Source organism: Myotis yumanensis, unplaced genomic scaffold, assembly GCF_028538775.1.
Source record: "Myotis yumanensis isolate MYYU_CA2020_CCGP unplaced genomic scaffold, mMyoYum1.0.hap1 SCAF_12, whole genome shotgun sequence".
NCBI lineage: Eukaryota > Metazoa > Chordata > Mammalia > Chiroptera > Vespertilionidae > Myotis > Myotis yumanensis.
The window spans coordinates 12,151,746-12,171,363 of NW_027223763.1; the positions used below are offsets into that span (position 1 = coordinate 12,151,746).

A 19,618-nucleotide genomic window follows, 5' to 3' on the forward strand; every position below is an offset into this window, starting at 1 on the left:
TCATAGAGGAAAACGATCTTGCTGCATATCTAATGATACACCAACAATAAATATTTGGTGATTTTTAAAAATCCGAACACATAGTGGTAACGCAAGGGATGAAATGTCTATTGACTTCAGTCTCCTCCCCAGTCTGATGGAAAAACCAGCCTTAATTTGCATGAAGAATGAAGTCAAATGATGCCGACAAAGTTCCCAGCATCTTCCCTGGATGGGGTAAGGGCTCAGCACTATTTCTGCAACAGGCACGTTCCCCTGGCCCTTGAAAAGAATGTGTAATCCCCCCATAACTGTGGAAACCCAGGAGGGGAAACTAAGGCACAGCATTTCCCCCTACCTTAATTCCAACCGCGAATTTTGTTTAATGAAGCAATTTACAGGGGCCAGAACTAATTAGTGGTTTAAATGCTCTGATACGAGCGGGCACTGCAATCTTGATCAATCATCTCCCACATATGCCGGCTCCTCCAAGTGACAGATGACAAACAAAAGCAGGACAAGGTCCTCCATCACAGGCGGAATCATGGAGTTAATGGGAGAATTATTGCTTCTGAAATCCACTCCAGTCCTATTGAAGGGAACGCTCCAATTTATCAAAGCCAAATGAACATTAATTGCAGCAGTCTGGTACGTTTTCCAGACGCTCTGACCTTCATTGAATTTTAATCCAGAAGAGATAAGATTTCCTTCCACACAAGAGGAAACAACACAATTAGCTCGAAATGACAGCTGGATCACGGAGCCGGCACACACCAGCAGTGCTCACACGTGCACACTCACGCACACCCCCAGTGAAAATATTGATCCTGCCAGGCTTTAACATTCAGCACAAAGCAGGTAGGCAGAGGAAAGGCAGGTAAATGCAATCACACATCTGCATAACAGCCCCCGCCCTTCCTTCAGGAGGGAAATTTTGGAGAATTTCCGTTAACTGCTGTAATTAATGTTATGTCTCATCGGGGAGAGATTAGGAAAAAACAGAGAGGGGAGGACAAAAACACAAGTATTATTTGGCTATTAAAGACACCCTTGAGCTGGGGAACATGAGGCGCAGAAGTTTGGATTGGTTAATTGTTTGCATGTATTGGTGGATTTGCAGACAGTGGATTGCCTCAATACAGTGAAGCAGAGCCGTGCTAAGCCTGTGTGCTCAGGGTGCCTGCAGCACGGTGCTGACCACAGCTGGGGAAGGGTTAGGAAGCAGCACCCGCACCCCGTTGTGAGATCTGGGGGGGAGGGCCTGGCTCTGTCACTGACCTGCCGCATGACACCCACTGGGTCACTCATTGAGACCCACTGGGTCACTCATTGAGACCCACTGGGTCACTCATTGAGACCCACAGGCTTTGTTTCTATTTCTTTTCACTCTAAAAGATTAGAGTTGGATTTGAGGATTTTTTAAAGAGCTTTTTTTTCCCTTTTTTTCTTTTTTTTTGAGAATTAAGTCAGATATTTCCACTTTCCTCACTTTTAAGTCTTCCTGGTCAGGGAGTATCAGCTGTCTTCTTCCACAGTTCAAGGTTCAAGGTCGGGCCTGCCTTAACAACAAATAGAGCTGGGTCATCAGATGATGACAGACATGGGCCCTAATATGACCATACACATCCTTGCCCCTGTAAGAAGAAGAACTACTGTAGCGTGAGAGATCACTGGGAATCAGAAACTTGAGTTTAATCCTGGGCTAAGGCCCTAGCTGTGTGATCTCGGAAGAGAGCTGTCTTATGTTTGCAGGCGTTGCTTTTATTATTTGTGAGCTAGAAACAGTAACAACAGCACTGCTAATGAAATTGATGATACAGTGTTTGTGAGGTTGTAGGGTATCATGTTAACTGGTTTTAATTCCAAGAGGTAGAAAACTATAATTACCCCCATTTTACAGGGGAAGAAACTGAGGCACAGAACAGTGACAGAACCAATGTTCCACCCGGAGGTGAGTGATGTGGCCAGGATTCTAAACCCAGGCAGTCCTGCCCCAGGGTGGAGATTCTTCCTTTGTCTTTAACTCTTTTATTTCTGAAATAATTATATTCACAAAAAGTTGCAAAGTTAGAACGGAGAGTTCCTGTATACACGTCACTCAACCTCCCCGAAAGTTAATGTCTCACATAACCAAACCGAATCAGCCAAACCAGGACATTAGCCATGAAACATCACCATGGACTACACTGCAGACCTTACTGGAACTTTACCAGGTTTTTACTAATGTTCTCTTTGTGGTCCAGGCTCTCACCGGGGGTCCCACGTGGCATTAAGCTCTCATGGCTCCCTAACCTTCTCTTACCTGGGACAACCCCTCAGACTTGCCTGTCTCTCTGGATCCTGACTCTTCTGAAGAATGCCGGCCAGTTGTTTTGCAGAACGCCTACACCCCGTGTTCCTCTGATGTGTTCTCATGATTAGGATGAGGTTACACAATTTTGTCAAGAAATGTCACTGTGCCCTTCTCAGTGCATCCTCTCAGAAGATTCCTGGTGCCCAGATGCCTGATTTCTGGTGATGTCAGCCTTGATCACATGGGTTTAAGTAAGTGGATTGAATGGTGGACCCCAAAAAGACACTAGGGCCACATCCTGATCCCTGGAACTGGTAAGTGTGAATTTATGTGGGAAAAGGGGGCCTCTGCAGATGTGTAATTAATTGAGGATCTTTCAGGGAGGAGGTCATCCTGAAGCTTCCAGGTGGGTCCCAAACCCAATGACACGTGTCCTTATGAGACTCACAGACGAGAGGACACAGAGGAGACAGTGTTATGAAGACAAAACCAGGAAGTGGAGTTATGACACCACAAGCCAAGAAATGCCTGGAAGGGCCATAAACCTGAAGACGCAAGGAATGAACTGTCCCCAGGAGCCCCCACAAAGGCCTACAGCCCCACAGACATGTGGATTTTGACTCCTGGTGCCCCAATCTGTGAGAGAATAAATTTCTGGGTTTTTTTTTAAACTCCCCAGTTTACGGTCATTTGTTCAGGCAGCCCTAGAAAGCTAATACAAGGGTAGTGGCCCGATTTTTCCACTGTCGAGCCACCCTTTTCCTTTTGTAATTACTACATATCCAGGGGGTGATGTTTTGAGACTCTGAGAACATTCCACTCCTTCTCGAAGGTTCACCCATTAATTGCAGCATATGCATTGGTGGCTCTTGTCGGTGGTAATTGTTACAGTGGTGACTACCTAATGTTAATTTTCCATTTCCCTTTAAAATTTATTAACTGGGATTGTACTGTGAGGACAAACTATCTCTTCTATCTCATTAATTTACATAGTTGATTATTTACATCAGTATTTTGAATTTTTAATATATATTTTTATTGATTTCAGAGAGGAAGGGAGAGGGAGAGAGAGATAGAAACATCAATGATGAGAGAGAATGACTGACTTGCTGCCTCCTGCACGCCCCGACTTGGGATCTAGCCCTCTCAACACTGGCATGTGCCCTTGACCTGAATCGAACCCAGGACCCTTCAGTCCGCTCGCCGACACTCTATCCCAGGGCTGGGCAAACTTTTTGACTCGAGGGCCACAATGAGTTCTCAAACTGGACCAGAGGGCCGGAACAAAAGCATGGATGGAGTGTTTGTGTGAACTAATATAAATTCAAAGTAAACATCATTACATAAAAGGGTATGGTCCTTTTTTTTTAGTTTTATTCATTTCAAACGGGCTGGATCCAGCCCACGGGCCGTAGTTTGCTCACGGCTGCTCTATCCACTGAACCGAACCGGCTAGGGCTACATCAGTATTTTAGAGTCCATATTCTTAATAACACTTGTCCAACTTAGCTCAAAGGATGTTTGCAAATGCCCACACAAGGGTTAAATTAGGAGGGTATAGTTTAAGAGGCAAAAAAGAAAAGAGAGAGACCTTCTCTAGTGCTGTTTTAAGATAGTTCCTGTGTCTTTTATCATTTACTTCTCTCCTTGGCCCCGTGAATAAGGGATCCACATCAACACTAAAAATTCAGGAAAAAGTAGGAATCAGAGACGACCTCCTGGTCCATCAGTTGAATCTCAACCACTGAGCGACCCAACCAGGTGACCCTGCAGGTTAGGCTGTTAGTGAACCCTTGTTGAGACAAGTCAAGGCCAAGCTGTAAGGCTCATGTAATTTACGTTTTTAAACTTAAAAAAATGGTTTTTGAAAGTTCTACTTTCTGTTAAAAAAAAAAAAAAGTAAATAGGATTCATGAGTTATGGCCCACTTACATAAAAATGAAGTTGGGATAATTGTAATGTCAAAATTCATCATGCCTTGGCAACTGATAGAAGCTTGATGGTCTCAATTTACAGATGGAGGACCTCAGGCTAAGACAGGAACGTGACTTGCATGAGGTCATGGAGCACATGAGTGGCAGGACTGGGACACCTGATTCCCAGGCCCTGGCTTTTTGTGCTACGCTTATCACACTAGCTTCGTCCCTTGTAAATCAGTCCCTCCTGGTCAGGATACTTCCCCCACCTCTCTGCCTTCTCTCTGCCAGGCTTCTGGACTTGCACTCTGGGAGAGCTGGGCTGCTCCTGCTGGTAGTCCTGGACGCCCTTCAGTAATATGGCTGATAAGTAACACAGCAGTGGCACTTACTGTTATCAGTTAAATTGTGTCCTCCTCCCCCAAAATGATATGTTGGACTCCTAATCCCCAGTCACTCAGAATGTAACCATATATGACCACTGGGTCTTTGCTATAGAAGCTATCAAGTTATAAAGAGGTCTTTAGGGCCAGCCCCATGCTACCTTATAAAGAAGGGAAAACGGGAACAGAGAAGACAGGAATGCACAGGAGGAGAATGCCCTGTGAAGACTGGGGTTGTGCAGCTGCAGGCCAAGGAGCCAGCAGGCACCAGGGGAGAGGCCTGGAGCACATCCCTCCCCAGCTCCTTCAGGGGAGCCTGACCCTGCTGACTCCGTGATCTCAGCTGACCCCACCATGATCTCAGACTTCCAGCCTTGGGAAAGGGAGCCAATAAAAGTGTGTTGTTTTAAGTCCCTTATTTGTGGTACTCCGTTGGCAGGACTAGGGAACTGATACAGATGTACACCCGGCAGGTGCTGACACTATGAAGACCTCACTGTGTGTCGGCACTAGCTTTGTGTGCCATCTCAGGTGACCTCACAGCAGCCCCTCACGCAGACATGCACCCTCACTCCCCTGCAGGTGAGGGGACGGGAGCAGGGGGAGGAAAGTGCGCAGGTCACATGGCAGGAAGTCAGGTGCAGCCAGAATGTAAGCCCTGGGACACCAAGCCCACAGTGCCTGCCCATGAGTGACATTCACTGGGCCTCCATTTTCTCAAAAGTAGGACAGGAGTGATAATGATGCAGTGAATTTTGTCGTAAGCATTAAATGAGTCACATTTCTATCAATTACTGTAACACTAACTACTCGTTATAACAGTGCTGTTAGCATTGGTATTTTAAGGTTCTTCATTGTCTTGATTATTTTCACAAAACTTTCCTAACTAGTTGTTTTCCTCTGGCCATGCAATCCCCCAACGTAAACAAAATATTTTAAGTCTCACAGAAACTCTGAAACTACTTGAACAGAAACCTAGTTTTTAACAGTCAGATCCCATAGAGCTGGCTTCTTCTGAGCTTGTGGCTGACTTTTTAAAAGCTCCTTTTTTCCCTTTTTTCTTTCTTTCTAGCAGATAGAATTTTCATTGTTAGGTAGAGGAGGCAAGTAAACCATTGCATGATTGAGTGACTAAATCAATACACTAAGGAATGCGTGATATGCTCCGAATAAATAAATGTGATGGTGGGGGAAGCGATCTAAAGCCATTTTCGCAAAAAGCTTTAAAAAGCATTATCCCCATAGCACACAGATGCTTTAAACAAAGATATTGATTGAGAACAGTAATAATAATTTCTTAGATTTATGTGACATTTTATAATCCTCCAAGTATTTTTCTATATATTATGTCATAATATCATAGATCTTCTAAGTTGGAAGCAGCTACAATAGTCATCTAATTTAACCATCATTCCTCTCAAAATCCTGATGAATAGGGCTTTTAGTCTTTGCTTGCATACCCTCAAAAACAAGGGAACTCACTACCTCCTGATTCAGTCCACTACACGGCTGTGTAGCTCAAACACTGTGAAAGGTTTGTCCATTGTCCTGCCAGGAACAGGAACATTGGTCCCCGCCTCAGGGGGCTCACCTGCATACATCTGCATCATTTTCTTTCTTTCTTTCCTTTGAAAGAAACATGTCTTCAAAGGTCTTTTCTTCTCACTCATCAAATCAAGTATTTCCTTTCATCCCCTTTCTTAAAATATTCTGTCCCTAATGTCGTCACTACAGCTAACATTTTAGTCACAGTTACCACTTTCTGAGCACTTACTGAATGTCAGGCACCAATGTGCAGAATTCTGACCAAGAGCAGCAGCGACTCTCATTTTGGATGGACAGGAGCTGGAATCCCAGGTTCAGCGCTCACTGGTGATGTGAACTGCAGCAAGTTAAAAACCTCACAACTCGCAGATTCTTCATGCATAGCACTTACCTCATAGAGGTACTGGAACAATTGCATGGGACAAAGCATGTCCAATCCTAGACTGTGCAGGACACATGATGTGCAATTGCTTTTGGTGCCTAGGAAAACTATAAGTGGGGAATGTTGCATCACCTTTAAAGATGGTGAGGTTGATCTGGCTAAGGTCAGACGGCTAGCAATGGAGACAGTGTTTGACCTTGGAGTCAACTTCCAAGGCCTCAACTCCCTTAAGAGAGTTCAACAAGAATTCCATGTAAGGAGGGAGTCTTTTTAAGAATCTACCCATCCTACCTTAGAATCTCAGCCAGCACCTGATGTGCAGAAAGGAGAAATCATGGTCCACAGTGCACAGTAAGGGAGGAGGTCCTGGAGTCTGCCTAGACAGAGTGAAGTTATCTATTTTACCACTTAACCTTGGTACGACCAAGTCACACCAACAGGTATTCATTGCTTTAACATCTCAGGTCCCTCATCTATAAAATAAACATAATAATAGCATCCACCTTAAGATTTGTTGTGAGTATTACACGTGATACTGCACGTAAAACAAGACTGGAACACAACCTAGCATATAGTAAATACTCAATAAATGCCCAATATTATGATTTTGCTCTAGATCAATAGCAAAATAGCAGCAAGAATGAGGATAAACCCAATGTCTTCTTTCTCCTAGATTACTGCAATGATAATGGTGCCCATGCTGTACCAGGCTGGAGATTAGGGACTTTACACCTATTTCTTCCACTCTTCTCAATAACCCTGTGAGATAGGTAGGACCAGTTTTGTTGCATAGGTAAGGAAACTGAGGCTCAAAGACACACGGGGACTTCCTCAGGGTCAAAACATCAGAAGACAGGAAGTCAAGAGAGACTGTAAATTCAAAACCTCTGCTCTCTTCCCTGCATCATGCTTCCTGCATGGTGGAGGTGGGCACTGGGCTGCTCAGAGTAAACTAGCTGAGATGTCTCTCTCTGTCTCTGTCTCTCTCTCTCTCTCTTTTTCTCCCAGGGCCCATTGCTAGTACGTCCTCATTGCATCACCCTTGGGATATTAATAGTCACAAGGCACACCTTCTGGGACAGAGTAGAAGCTCACTTGAGGTCTTAACAAGCCCAAAAGAGCAAGCTGGTTCCACAGGCATGGGCTGTGGCAGGTTCCAGTGACTGAGCCGGAGCTGAGTGCCCCGCATGGACGGGCAGGATGTTTGTGCTAAGAAAAGGGGATGGAGAACATTGACCCTGGCCTGCAGATTTCTGAGACTGGACTGATTTATTTGGGTCTCCTCACAAACAATCCCAGATCTTCACCAAAGATGGAAAAAACCGCGAAATGTGACAGAGTGAGAGTCACAGTCTCACGCACGAGGAGCCATGTGACATGAGTTTGGAATCTTGGGAAAAGCCTCCTCCTGGAGCTGCCCTCATTAGTCACGTAGCCTTAGTCAAGCCAGTTAAACTCACTCAGTCTCAGAGTTCTCACCTGTGAAATGGGGAGATATATCCAAGCCAAGGCCATTCTGTATACTAGTAGCTGCTTAGGGGGAGGGGATGATGGGAGGAGCAGACGCACTTCTTATTCTTGCTGAACTGCCTATGGCCAGAATAGCAAGGACAGAGTCTGAGCCACAGAGAGAGGCCTATTCTCCAGGCCAAGCCCCAGGGACTGGCTAGGGGATCCTGGACATGTCCTAACCTATGTTTGAACCTCGGTTTATCCATCCGTGAAATGAAAGGATAGAATACATCAACATGTCTCAATAATAAAAGAGCCCCTAATAATAAATCCTAATGCACTCATGCGCCAAACTCCTCTGATCAAAGTACTTGGTGTACCTACACAGTAGGTGTTAGAATAACCCTCACTTACAGATGAAAAAACAAGGCACAGTGGGGTTAAATACTTTGCCCAGATGACTTAAAGTGTTAAGTGGCAGACTTCACATCGAAGCATGTGGGCTCTGGAACCTGTGCTTATAACCTCTGTGTCACCCTAACTCTAGGTCGAGGGCAGTGTATGAGGTATGTCCCACATGGAGAGGCTGGGCTGCCAGCATGGACACCTGGGAGTTCAACATTTCCTGGGCATGACTCTATCTCCTGGGGTAAAATAATGGCAGGAAAGATACAGATTTTGGAGCCCTGCAGGAGGGAAAGAACTGGTGGAATCACCAGGTGGGAGCCATGGGCCACTTTAGTGCATGGGCAGGGAGGGTCTGGAGTGTGCCAACCCACACATGATCTACTCAGTAGCCACATCCTACACCACAGAGAACTTCAGAGACATCTGGGTCCCTGTGAGTTCTTCTCTCCAAGCTGATCTCACTGAGCAGAAGGCAGAGGGAAGGCACACCTACAGTCCTTGCTGATACAGTGTGACTTAGTGGAACTACCACTGGGCCTAGAGAAAGAGACGGCCCATTCAAGATCATTTATACTAGTAATTGAGTTGGCACTATCTAGGTTACTGGGTTATGGCAAGAATGTATGTAAGTAAATGCTGTGCTGGAACACACAAATGCTTAATAGATATTAGTCCAAACTGAGTTTTCTCTCAAATGTTACAGGAACAATCACGTCCCCTCAATCCTTCTTAACATTAGAGGGTGCCCATGCTCCATGAGGAGCTCAGCAAGTCCCCTGAGATGGTACTTACAAACTTGCAACCCAAAGTTAGTATGCACACACCCCCTTGGCTTGACATGTGGCTGCATCATTTGCTAAATATATATTTGGGAAAAGTCTATCACACTCGTTCCATGAATAACACAAAGGCCTTGATTTGTTCCTCCAAGTGATGAGTACGCGTTAGGTCCAAAATTAACATTGCTCTCTAGCTGGGGTTTGTGTGTGTTTTTCCAAAACCAGAAAACTTCCGAGCTCTTGCTCAGCCCTAATCAGAGTGCCTGCTGCACGGTGTTAGTTGAAGAGGAGCCAGGAGAACAAAGACCCAAAGCAAAGATCTGCTCTCCAAAACACCTGTTGACTGTTGAGGAGGAGGAGGAGGAGGAAATGAAGAGGTGGGTAGTAGCCTTACTTGGTTGGGTGGCCTTCTGCCAATCATGTCACCTCCCTGAGCCATGCCTTCCTCACACATAGGCTGGGAGTCCTACTTTCTATCCTCACACACCTGGCAAAGCTGTGCTAAAGGAGAAAACAATATAAAAGAAGCTCGAGGCCTGCAAAACACTACAGGGGTATCATCTACAGCTATTATCTGATCTCTTCTCCAGCCAACCAGACCCTGCACACCGAATTTGTCTTCTCCCATCGACGTTGCAAAGTCATTAATTACAGCTTTTTAAAGAAACCATTCATAGCAGCCCACTTATATTTTTCGATGATCAGTCACGTGACTTTGCCCTAGGAGCCTTCATTGAGAAGGCAGTAGATTCAGAGAGTTCGAGATTATGGAACCAACGGAGGTGGAAGATCACCTCTCTGTGCCCATAACTTCATCTCTAGTATGGAGGCCACGCCCCTGAATGCATGTGACAACACAATGAGATAATGTCCACAGGTGTGCCCAGCACAGTCCTGACAGGTGGCAGTCAGGCATTGAAGAGAGTATAGAGGACATCATTCAGGCTTCGTAGCCAGGCATGCTTGGGTCTCTAAAATGAGCTGTGTGACCTTGAGAAGTTCCTCCGCCCACTTTATAGTATTCACAACTATAACACAAAAGCAGTGAGAGGCTCTGTGTGCCACTGCACCAGCTCTGCCCAGCCCCGCTCCAGGGCCACCATGTGGTATGTACACTGCAGGGGTGTTGTGAGGGTTGAAGCACCTGGCACATCAAGGGCGCTTGGGAAAGAGCAGCCCCGCTCTGGTTTTGTTGGTTCAGCCATTCTTGGAAAGGCCAGTTGTATTTTGGAGCACTGAACCTCAGCCCTCAGCAAAGCAGGCCAAGCACATGACAGATGTTAAACAGCTATTCCCAGAGATGTCAGCCAAAAGGCCAAGGAATTTGGAGACCCTATATTTTCTTCTCTGAAGCACAATTAGCTTGTCACAGCTGACAGATGATGGATGGGTATGCATCAGTCCAAGTGACACCATGGGATCCATCTGACCTTCCCTTCATCATTCTCACCTCTCGCACTCGGCCAGTTCTTTCCTGCTGTTTGCTGGCCATCCCCTGCCTCTCGATCCATCCTCTCTCCACCGTGTTGTCCTCCCCTGTCTCCCAGGCCCCCACCTCGTTCCCACTCACTCACCATCACGGAAATGTGGAGAATGTGCATCTGCTCCTCTACAATCTCCGAGGGCTCCTGGAGTGTGGGGGCGGTGGCCCGGGCCAGCTGCCCGGAGCTGCTCATGGAGACGTGGAAGTACAGGGTGCCGTTCTCCAACCACTGCTGCCTCCAGTGCACCAGCGAGATGTCTGCTGCCGTGCCCGACATCTCTGCAAGACAAGACCCAAGGTTCTAGGTGAGCTGCATGCCTGGCCTCATGTTTCAGGAAGGGAAGAAGCCACACCTACTCAGGAGCTCAGAAGGTACCTCCTTTGTACCAGGATCCCCGTCCTCACATCAAATCTATGAGCCAGAGGTCATCACTTCCATTTATGGGTCAGCCGTGGCCAGGATTCACCCCAAACAACAGAGTGGCAGAGGCGGGATTTGAACTCGCGTCTGCCTAGTGCCCTTTTCCATAGCACCATGCATGGTAAGGTAATTCCTTCTATGCCAACTATGAAATCAAACTAAGTAAGAGGGTCAATGTGCTGATATTGTTCTGAGGCCACAGAGCAAGGAGGACATGGCTGAGTGTGCCTTCCTCAGTAGCTGAGCTGGAGGCACTCGTGGCAGAACAGCAGAACCTCAGAGCCAGAAAGGCCCTAGAATCTGCCAGCCAAGGAGCCCAGCGTCATGCTCCATGTGAAAGGAGCTTGGCAAGTGGGTTGTTCTGCGCCTGTTTCTACTGCTTCAAGCAGAGCAGCTCCACTTTGCGGTAGTGTGTGTGCTGCACTCCCAAGCACAGGGGTGTTGGCAGGAAGGTTTCCATGGCTTAAAAAATCCTTGAAATGCCACAGCCCCACCCATTTTCCCATATATAACCAATAGAAGATTAGGAAAATCTGGTAAATTGAAAAGTCACCTGACTTGAAGTTCCTAATTCTTACCTCTTTGCTGTTTTTCTCTCTGTACATAATTTATAATTTTAATAGTACTTCCATTCAAGGTAATCATACCTACATACTCTCTTGTGAAGTAGAAGGGTGATGGCATCAAGTACCAAAAATGTCCTTGCACTGGGATCATACAACCTTTTCATAGTTCTGTCTATTAAAGGGATGTGTTCCCGGAAATGTCCTAGAAGGACAAGACCTATTGGTGTGTCTTATGAAGAAAAGGGAAGGGTGGTAGTTTCCTTGGAGGATCATTAGGTATTTATTCAAGTGAGAGTCCTATAGGAGACAGAGGCCACCCACCAGTAGACAAGTAGCCTCAATTGTGCTTGAGCCTTGGACCTTTGAACCTTCTTCCCAAAACACCAATCAGATCTAGGGGCAATATTCTTAGTCTCTGCCGACTTTACATGCCCACAGTCATGAGCTCTTGCACACACACACACACACACACACACACACACACACACCCTTCGGGAGAACTGATGGGGTGGCTGAGCTAGAACTTTGTATCCAATCAGCTCTGCCCATGCCCCACTGCAGCCCCTATTATATGCGGTGACATTGAATGCAAAAGAGTTGCCTTGAAGACATGAGCTGATGCTTGTCCACCAAATTCTACTATGTTAATCTTATATCATCCTTTCCCAACAAACTCTAACTCCTGAGGTTCACAAATAAAACTCCTTAGAGGAAGAGCACCTGGCACTTAAGTGCTATAAAAAAGTTAGCTATTAATATGTATTATCATTATTATTCACAGGAATAGGATCTATTTACTCTTCAACTTCTCTGAAATAAATCTTGAGACATCCTTGACTGCTTGCTTTCTCTCCTACTCCTCACCCAGTGCACCAGGACACCTTCAAATCATCCCGAATCCACCCCCTCTCAGCTCCGCTACTGCAACCACCTGGCTTGCTGCGAGGGCTTCTTAACTGGATTCTCAACCAGAAGCCAGAGGAGTCCTGCCACAGCATAAATCAGCTCATGCCACTCCTCTGCTCCAAACCTTCCATGGACTCCCACCTCATTCTAAGTAAAACAAAAAGTGACTGAACATAGTAAGTTACTCTAAGTGCAAATTTCCTTGGGTTTCCCTTGCTGTACCAAGAGTTGAGCAGGGCGGAGATCATTACAAGAGTTCATTGGCTCCTAGAGCATGGGACCTGAAGGACCAGGAGAGCTCACTGTACAGCCTCAGGATAGGAGATGGGCTGGGTGTGCCATCTGTGAAGGTCTCTCCCTAGACCCTTCTGTCCTCCCACCACCCATCTCCTAGCCTCAGCACCTGAGGCCTTGGCAGTGGCTTCTCTGGCAGCCAGCCAGCTGGGCCAAGGCAAGGTGAAGACATCATGGTAAATGGCCAGGCTTAGCACCTCACTCATTTTTCTTTCAGTGCATAAAAGTCCAGAATCAGAGGCCCAAGGGAACCCAGTTCCTCTGGAAATAGTTCTCTCTTTCAGCAGCTCAAGAAGGAGGGTCCAGGTGCCACTAGGTGGGTGGGCACTTAGGCACTTACTGTGCTAAAAGTCCCTAGAATGGCACCAGCAGAACGCCCAGGGCAGGCCACATCTGGTTGACACAGCCTAGTATAGATGTAGATATAGGAAGTGAAGAAATACCTGCTGAAATCTGTGCTCCTTACTTCTAGAGTTCTCCCCAGCCTGTGCCTGCAATCCCACCATTAAAGAAGCTTGGCCTCCCCAAGTTCAGTTGAGAAAACAGAGGGTCACAGAGGGTAATGACTTGCTTAAGGTCACTGGTGAATTGTACCCAGCTGGGTTTCTAGTCTGTGCAATTTCTTTGATACCAGTTGCTCTTACCACGTTCTCCTCGTCTATGACTAAATTAGCCCATGAACCAAAACTAGATTGCACTCTTTGTCTGCTATGGTGATGAGTGCACAGTCAGCAGACAGTAAAAGTTAAATGATAATAACAGTGTGTGAAACACAGTAAATATTGAATCACAGAAAACAGCTCTGGACTTACTCTATTAAAAGGAAAGAAACTGCTGTTGGAGTGGGGAGGAGGGGCGTGAGACCTCAAAGACAAAAGTGCCTTGGCGGAAACAGAAGGCCTTGTTCATTCATTCACTCATTCATCTATCCATTAATTCATTCATTCATGTTTGTTTCTTTAATCATTCAACACACTTTATTAAGGATCTTCTCAACTGCAGTCAGCTTAGTAACTCAGAACATGAAGTGAAATGAGACACAGCCTTGAGTTCAGGAAGCTCAGAGTCCTTTAGTAGAATAAAATATACCCACACCCTCTTCCCCATGTCACTGTCCGCACATATGCACACTCTCCATTTAATGTGGCCCAAGACACTGAATTAGTCTGATGCACCCCCTATCATTGTCCTCTTGTCACGTGCTCCAGCCCTTTAGGACTTACACCTGTCCCTCAAACAGGTCTGGCTGGCTCTTGCCTCAGGGCAATTGCACTTTCGCCTGGTCTATCTGAAAGTTTCCATCCAGAGCTTGTAAGCATTCATCTCAGCATTCTAAGCATTCATCTCTCAGACCAAAGGAGACCTGCTCCAAGAGGCCATGCCGCTCTTAGCTGAAGTACTCCACACACATCCACTCCCCATTCTATCCCTTTTACAAAAAATTCCAACAGATCTTGTCACCATGACAAGAAATTTACCTCATATATTTTCTTGAATATGTATTTAATGCCTGTCTCTCCAGGAACCTTGCATGTCTAATTTCCACATCAAGTACTTTCAATAGTGCTTGACACATATCAGTGCTCTGTAAACAATTACTGAACTGCTGATGAATATACACACGTACTTAAACATGTCCATGGTAAGGTGAAGGAGGTAATATTAAGCCTCATTAGAGAATTAAAGTGAGAGTAAGTAAAGATCCATTGGGAACTCAAAGGTGAGAGAGGACTCTCCTGGCTTGGACAGCAAGAACTACTCCACAAACATGGTGATATGAGCGAGCATTGCATAGGCGGGGCATCTTCTTGGCCCTCAGAGAAGAGAAGGAGGCATAGGTGTGGGCTGAGTGGCTGGGTATCTCAGGACAGTGAAGGCACATGGTTAAGAAGGAGTGCGGCAAAATGTCAGGCTGAAAATGCAGTTCAGATGCAGCTTTAGGGCTTAGAATGCTTGGTTATAGAGTATGGCTGATTCCGTATGCATGAGGGAGTTGGAAGAGCACACTTGGTAATAGAGTATGTTTAGTTCCGAATGCAGGAGGGAGTCGTGAGAGTCCACTTGATCAGAGAGCCAGTCCTGTGTCCATTACAAACAGGTCAAGGAAATAGTAGCACAACCAAAGCCAGCTCCTGAAAGTCCCTGCTGATTGATTTTCCAATTGCATTTTCCCTTTCCTCTTCCCCTAGTCCTTCCATATAAACATTTCATTGAATTCTTCAAGTCACATTACAATCAAACTTAAAGCAAAAGGGGGACTAAACGCATTTGGTCGGGAACCAAGACGATTCCCATAAAGGCAGATTATGCTGACATGATGAATATAAAATGAAACAGCAGATATTAAAGTGGGAGAATTGGTGCACCGTGCCTTCAGGCTGTGGGCCGACTGCAGTGTCTGCTTCCCTCTCACCACGAAGAGCTTGATTTTTTATTGGAATCATAAAGAAACACAGAGATTGTCTTTTCACCTTTCACTGTTCTCCCTCCCTGGGCCTCAACCCGTGAAATATTCAATAGGCTCAAATCCCCTTAACCACCTCGCTAAAGCCAAGCTAGAGGATCAGCCCTCATCAGTGATTCTGGGTAGACCGCCATCCTGTCTCAGCAGCCACGCATGCCTTTCAGCCTCCTGGAAAAGAAATAAAAATAATCCCTACGGCGTGTTGTGTTTTTAATTGGCTTGTTCTTCCTAATCTATGGCACTCATTGTATTTTTATTTAATTCCTGAAGGTCATTATGAAAATAAGCAGCTCTCCTGATCACCAGCCATCTTGATAACATCTCCCAAGTGGCCAACTAACCCGCCTTCCGATGCCATAGCACCAGCTGACCCTCTAGCCGATTATTTACAGAAGACCAGAGAGCGCTTCTGATGAGTTTGCAAATGGTCCCTGCCTGGCTGGGGAGCAGACACTATGGGAAATGAACTCACTGCCTAGACAGAAGGAGTTGGGAAAGTTCGTGACAGTGACGTTGACTGCAGACACCCTTGCTATTGGCCCTTCCAGCATTCATGGATGTTCATCTCCATGAAGCAAGTCCTGCTGAGGGGGCTCAGAAATATATCTGAAACACACGCCATCATTTCCATCTCTGTGATGGTTGCCTGAATGCAATCCTTTATCATCTCTTGTAGACTACTTCAAATGGCTCTGTGGCAGTTAGGGTCTTATGGGGGCTGGGGCGGGGGGGGGGGGGGGGGGGGGGGACACACTCAGTAAAGTCATTGGAAGTATTTAAGGATGGGACCATGTATAAAGGTTTTGGGAGTGTATTCATCAGGGTCCTCCAGAGAAACAGAATCCACAAGGCATATAGAGATACATAGAAAGAGATTTATTATGAGGGATTGGCTCCCATGCTTATGGAGGCTAAGAAGCCCCACAACCTGCCATGTTCGAGCTGGAGACCCAAGAAAGCCAATGGTGTAGTTCCAGTACAAACCCGAAGGCCTGAGAACCAGGGGAGACAATGGTGTAAGTCCCAGTCTGAGTCTAAGCCCAAAGGCCCCATAAATATGAGTGCTGATGCCCGAGAACAGAAGAGGGGTATCCTGGCTTTTTCAGAGAGGAAATTCGCCCTCACTCTACCTTTTGGCTCCCTTCAGACCCTCCTGAAGGAAATGATGCCCACCTGTATCGATGAAGTCCTTTCTCTTTTCCTTCGTCTAATGCTTCAAATGCTAATCTCTTCCAGAAACACCCTCACCGACACCTCCAGAAACAATGTTCTACCAGCTCCTTGGACATCCCTTGGCCCAGTCAAAATACAAAATAAATCAGCACGGGCAGGCAGGGGCAAGGAAAATCAATGATGAAGCACCTCAAGGTTGGCCACAGCAAGGGGCTGATACCATCCTGGACCTGAAGGGGTAGGGAGAGGAGAGGGGTTTATGAAACTCTGAAAGAGCTACAGAAAAGGGCTTCTAGACAGGAGCTACTGGTAGGGTGTGACCACCTCGAAGGTGGGTGGGGTTATAAATCTTACAATTCATTCTTCCTCTACCTGTGAACCTGTTACAGGTGGTGTATATGGCTCAACCTCAACCAAAGGCCCACGGGTGAAGTAAATCATGCAGGTCTGCTTTCCAGGGCACATAGCAGGGAGGGGAGAGCTGAGGAGTAGAGACTACCCCGAAGGCCCCAATTGGCATCTCTGACTCCAGGCTTCCTTCCTTCCAACAGCCCTTCAAAGGGCTACCATGATGAAGTGTGTAACTTATACATCTGGCCAAGTCACACCTTTGCTCAAAACATGTCAAGGGCTCCTGATTCCCCTCAGAGTAAACCTAATTTCACAAGCCTGGCACCTGCATTTACCCTCCACCCACCTCTTTTCATTCCTTTCCTTGCACTTAACATGTTAAATCTGATTGAATATTTATGTGATCTCTCACATACTACACTATGCTGTTTATTTGATGTCTCTGAAGATGAATTTTCAGAACCTGGAAGAACCCCATCCCCTGCTCTGGAAGATTTCCCGATCCCCATATGAGTGGGTGATGCTTTATGCATGTTGCATAAGGCCACAACCTCTGGAGACCAACCACTTGAATTTGAACCCCAACTCTCTGTGTTTAGGTTGTGTGTCTCTGGACCAGCATTTTAGCTACTTTGTGCCTCAGTTTCCCCATCTGTCAAATGAGGTGAATAATAATAGAATCTGGCCCATAGTGTTGTGAGAATTAAATAATATAAATAATTTAGCTTTCAGCATTAACCGTGATCCTCAGTAAGCATTCACCCATTACATTTGTTACATATGATTCACACTCACTGTTATAGTATCCTATTTTACCAATGTCTTAATCTTGGCATTTACCTATGTTAAAATGATCTGTTTATACAGTGTCCTCGCTCAGTGGACTCTAGTGCAGGACACATCAGAGCCATCCACATAGCCTAGTGCCTGACACAGTGGCCAAATACAGAATAGAGGGTCTATAAATGCTCGGTGAGTTGAACCATCTGCATATTTGAATTCAGATGGGCATCCCCAGTGAACAAAGAGAAGAGATGGCAACTCAGGATGTCAATGATGGCTGGATTTCCACATAACAACTCTACAGAAATTTACTCAGCATCTGTCTCAAATTTAGGCACTCTGGGGAATGCAAATGGAGAGAAAGACAGAACTTTAACCTTCAATGAGCTTGCATTCTCATGAAGAAAGAGAGAATATTTACACACAAAAATAGACAACCATCAGATTCAGTTTAGACCTAAACATGTGGGTATGTGCAACTGGAAAGAAATGTACTTGAAAATCAAGAATGATACTCTTAAAATGGCGGGATCAGAGGTGATTTTAATCATGGTCTGATTCATTTTTGTCTACATTTTCTACATAGAATATTTGTTGCCTCTGTCACAGATGCAAACACATGCTCATTTAAAAGATTCATTTCGTCAACCAACTTTTTCTGAGATCTGGCATTGAGGGACTCTATCCTCGGGAGCTCAGTCCAGGGGATGGAGAAAAAACATGATATAAATATGTATAAATCAAAGTAGGGAGCTTAGAGTAGAGGAGATGACTTCTGAATAGATCTTTAAGGATGGAGGAATCTTAAAAGATGGGCAAGATTTCAACAAGTAGCCATGTGACATTGGGTATTTCAGATGGAGGAGTGGCACAAAGGCAAGAAGGCAGAAGGGTTGAATTGTGCAAAGGGGTGCAGTGGGAGGATGCCATTAGAAAATACAGAGGTGTGGCCCAGCCGATGTGGCTCAGTGGTTGAGCAAGGACCCATGCACTGGGAGGTCAAGGTTCAACTCCCGGTAGGGGCACATGCCCAGGGTTGCCGGCTAGATGCCCAGTAGGAGGGAGAATGCAGGAGGCAGCCAATCAATGATTCTCTCATCATTGATGTTTCTATCTCTCTCCCTTCCTCTCTGAAGTCAATAAAAATATATTTTAAAAAAGGAAAGAAAATATAGAGGTGCATCACTATAGAGGAAACAGAGAGACTGCTACAGCAAGTCTGCAGAGGGGAAAGTAAAAAGGGAGCTACCGCTTCTTACCTGTGAAGTTATCTCCTAGCTAGCATAACAAAAAGTGCCAGGTCCCACTGTGACTCCTTCATGCCATCAGGTCAAGCCCTAGTTCAGAAGCTAATGAATTACATGCCATAAATTAAAATGACAAGATGGATGGATGGATGGATTTATCCCAGTCTTTCTGACAGATCAATATTCACACATCTTGGGTTAGTGAGAAAAACACTGAATTTGGAGTTGGAAGCTTAGATTTGTGGGATGCCTCTGGACCAACTAGCTAGTTTACCTGAGGACAAATCACAAAGCATCTCTGATTTTCTTTCTTTTTATGTAAAAAATTTGGGGGGGGGGGGGGTGTCATGACTGCCCCATTTGCATAACTTCTAACTTAGAATTGAGAGAAAATAAGGCCACATCCAGCAATACGGTTGGAAATATGCAAAGTCGCACAGTTAGACCCAAAATGCAATGACTATCACCATCATTCAACAATATACCACTCATAAATATTTACTTCTCTCTAAACTGTGCCAAGCACCGTGTTAGGTCATGTGGATAGACTGAGTGAAAAGTTAAACTGGTTTGCTGCCCTCACAGACCTTCCACTGTAGCCTGGATTTTCCTCAGCGCCCACTAAGCAGCCACAACATCTCCCCTTGCTTCAGTTTCTTCATTTATTCATGCCCTTAATTGTTCATTAATTCATTCACAGCAGAAGGCTGTGTCTGTCTGGGTAACTCCTACCCTCAGTGCTTAGCATGCAGGAGGTGCTCAAATATTTGTTGAATAAATGCCTCTCTCAATG

The 19,618-nt window shown here is 45.6% G+C and overlaps 1 protein-coding gene across 3 annotated transcripts in view; it reads right to left on the reverse strand.

The window, feature by feature from the left end:
- The window catches only part of ASTN2 (astrotactin 2), a 759,574-nt gene that overhangs the window by 635,871 nt on the left and 104,085 nt on the right, over positions 1 to 19,618 (reverse strand). For all 3 annotated transcript variants that reach the window (XM_070430790.1, XM_070430789.1, XM_070430788.1), the window contains exon 2: positions 10,712 to 10,899. In XM_070430790.1, the coding sequence (XP_070286891.1) occupies positions 10,712 to 10,897 (186 nt within the window). In that variant the 5' untranslated portion in view covers positions 10,898 to 10,899. The remainder of the gene's footprint in view (positions 1 to 10,711; positions 10,900 to 19,618) is intronic.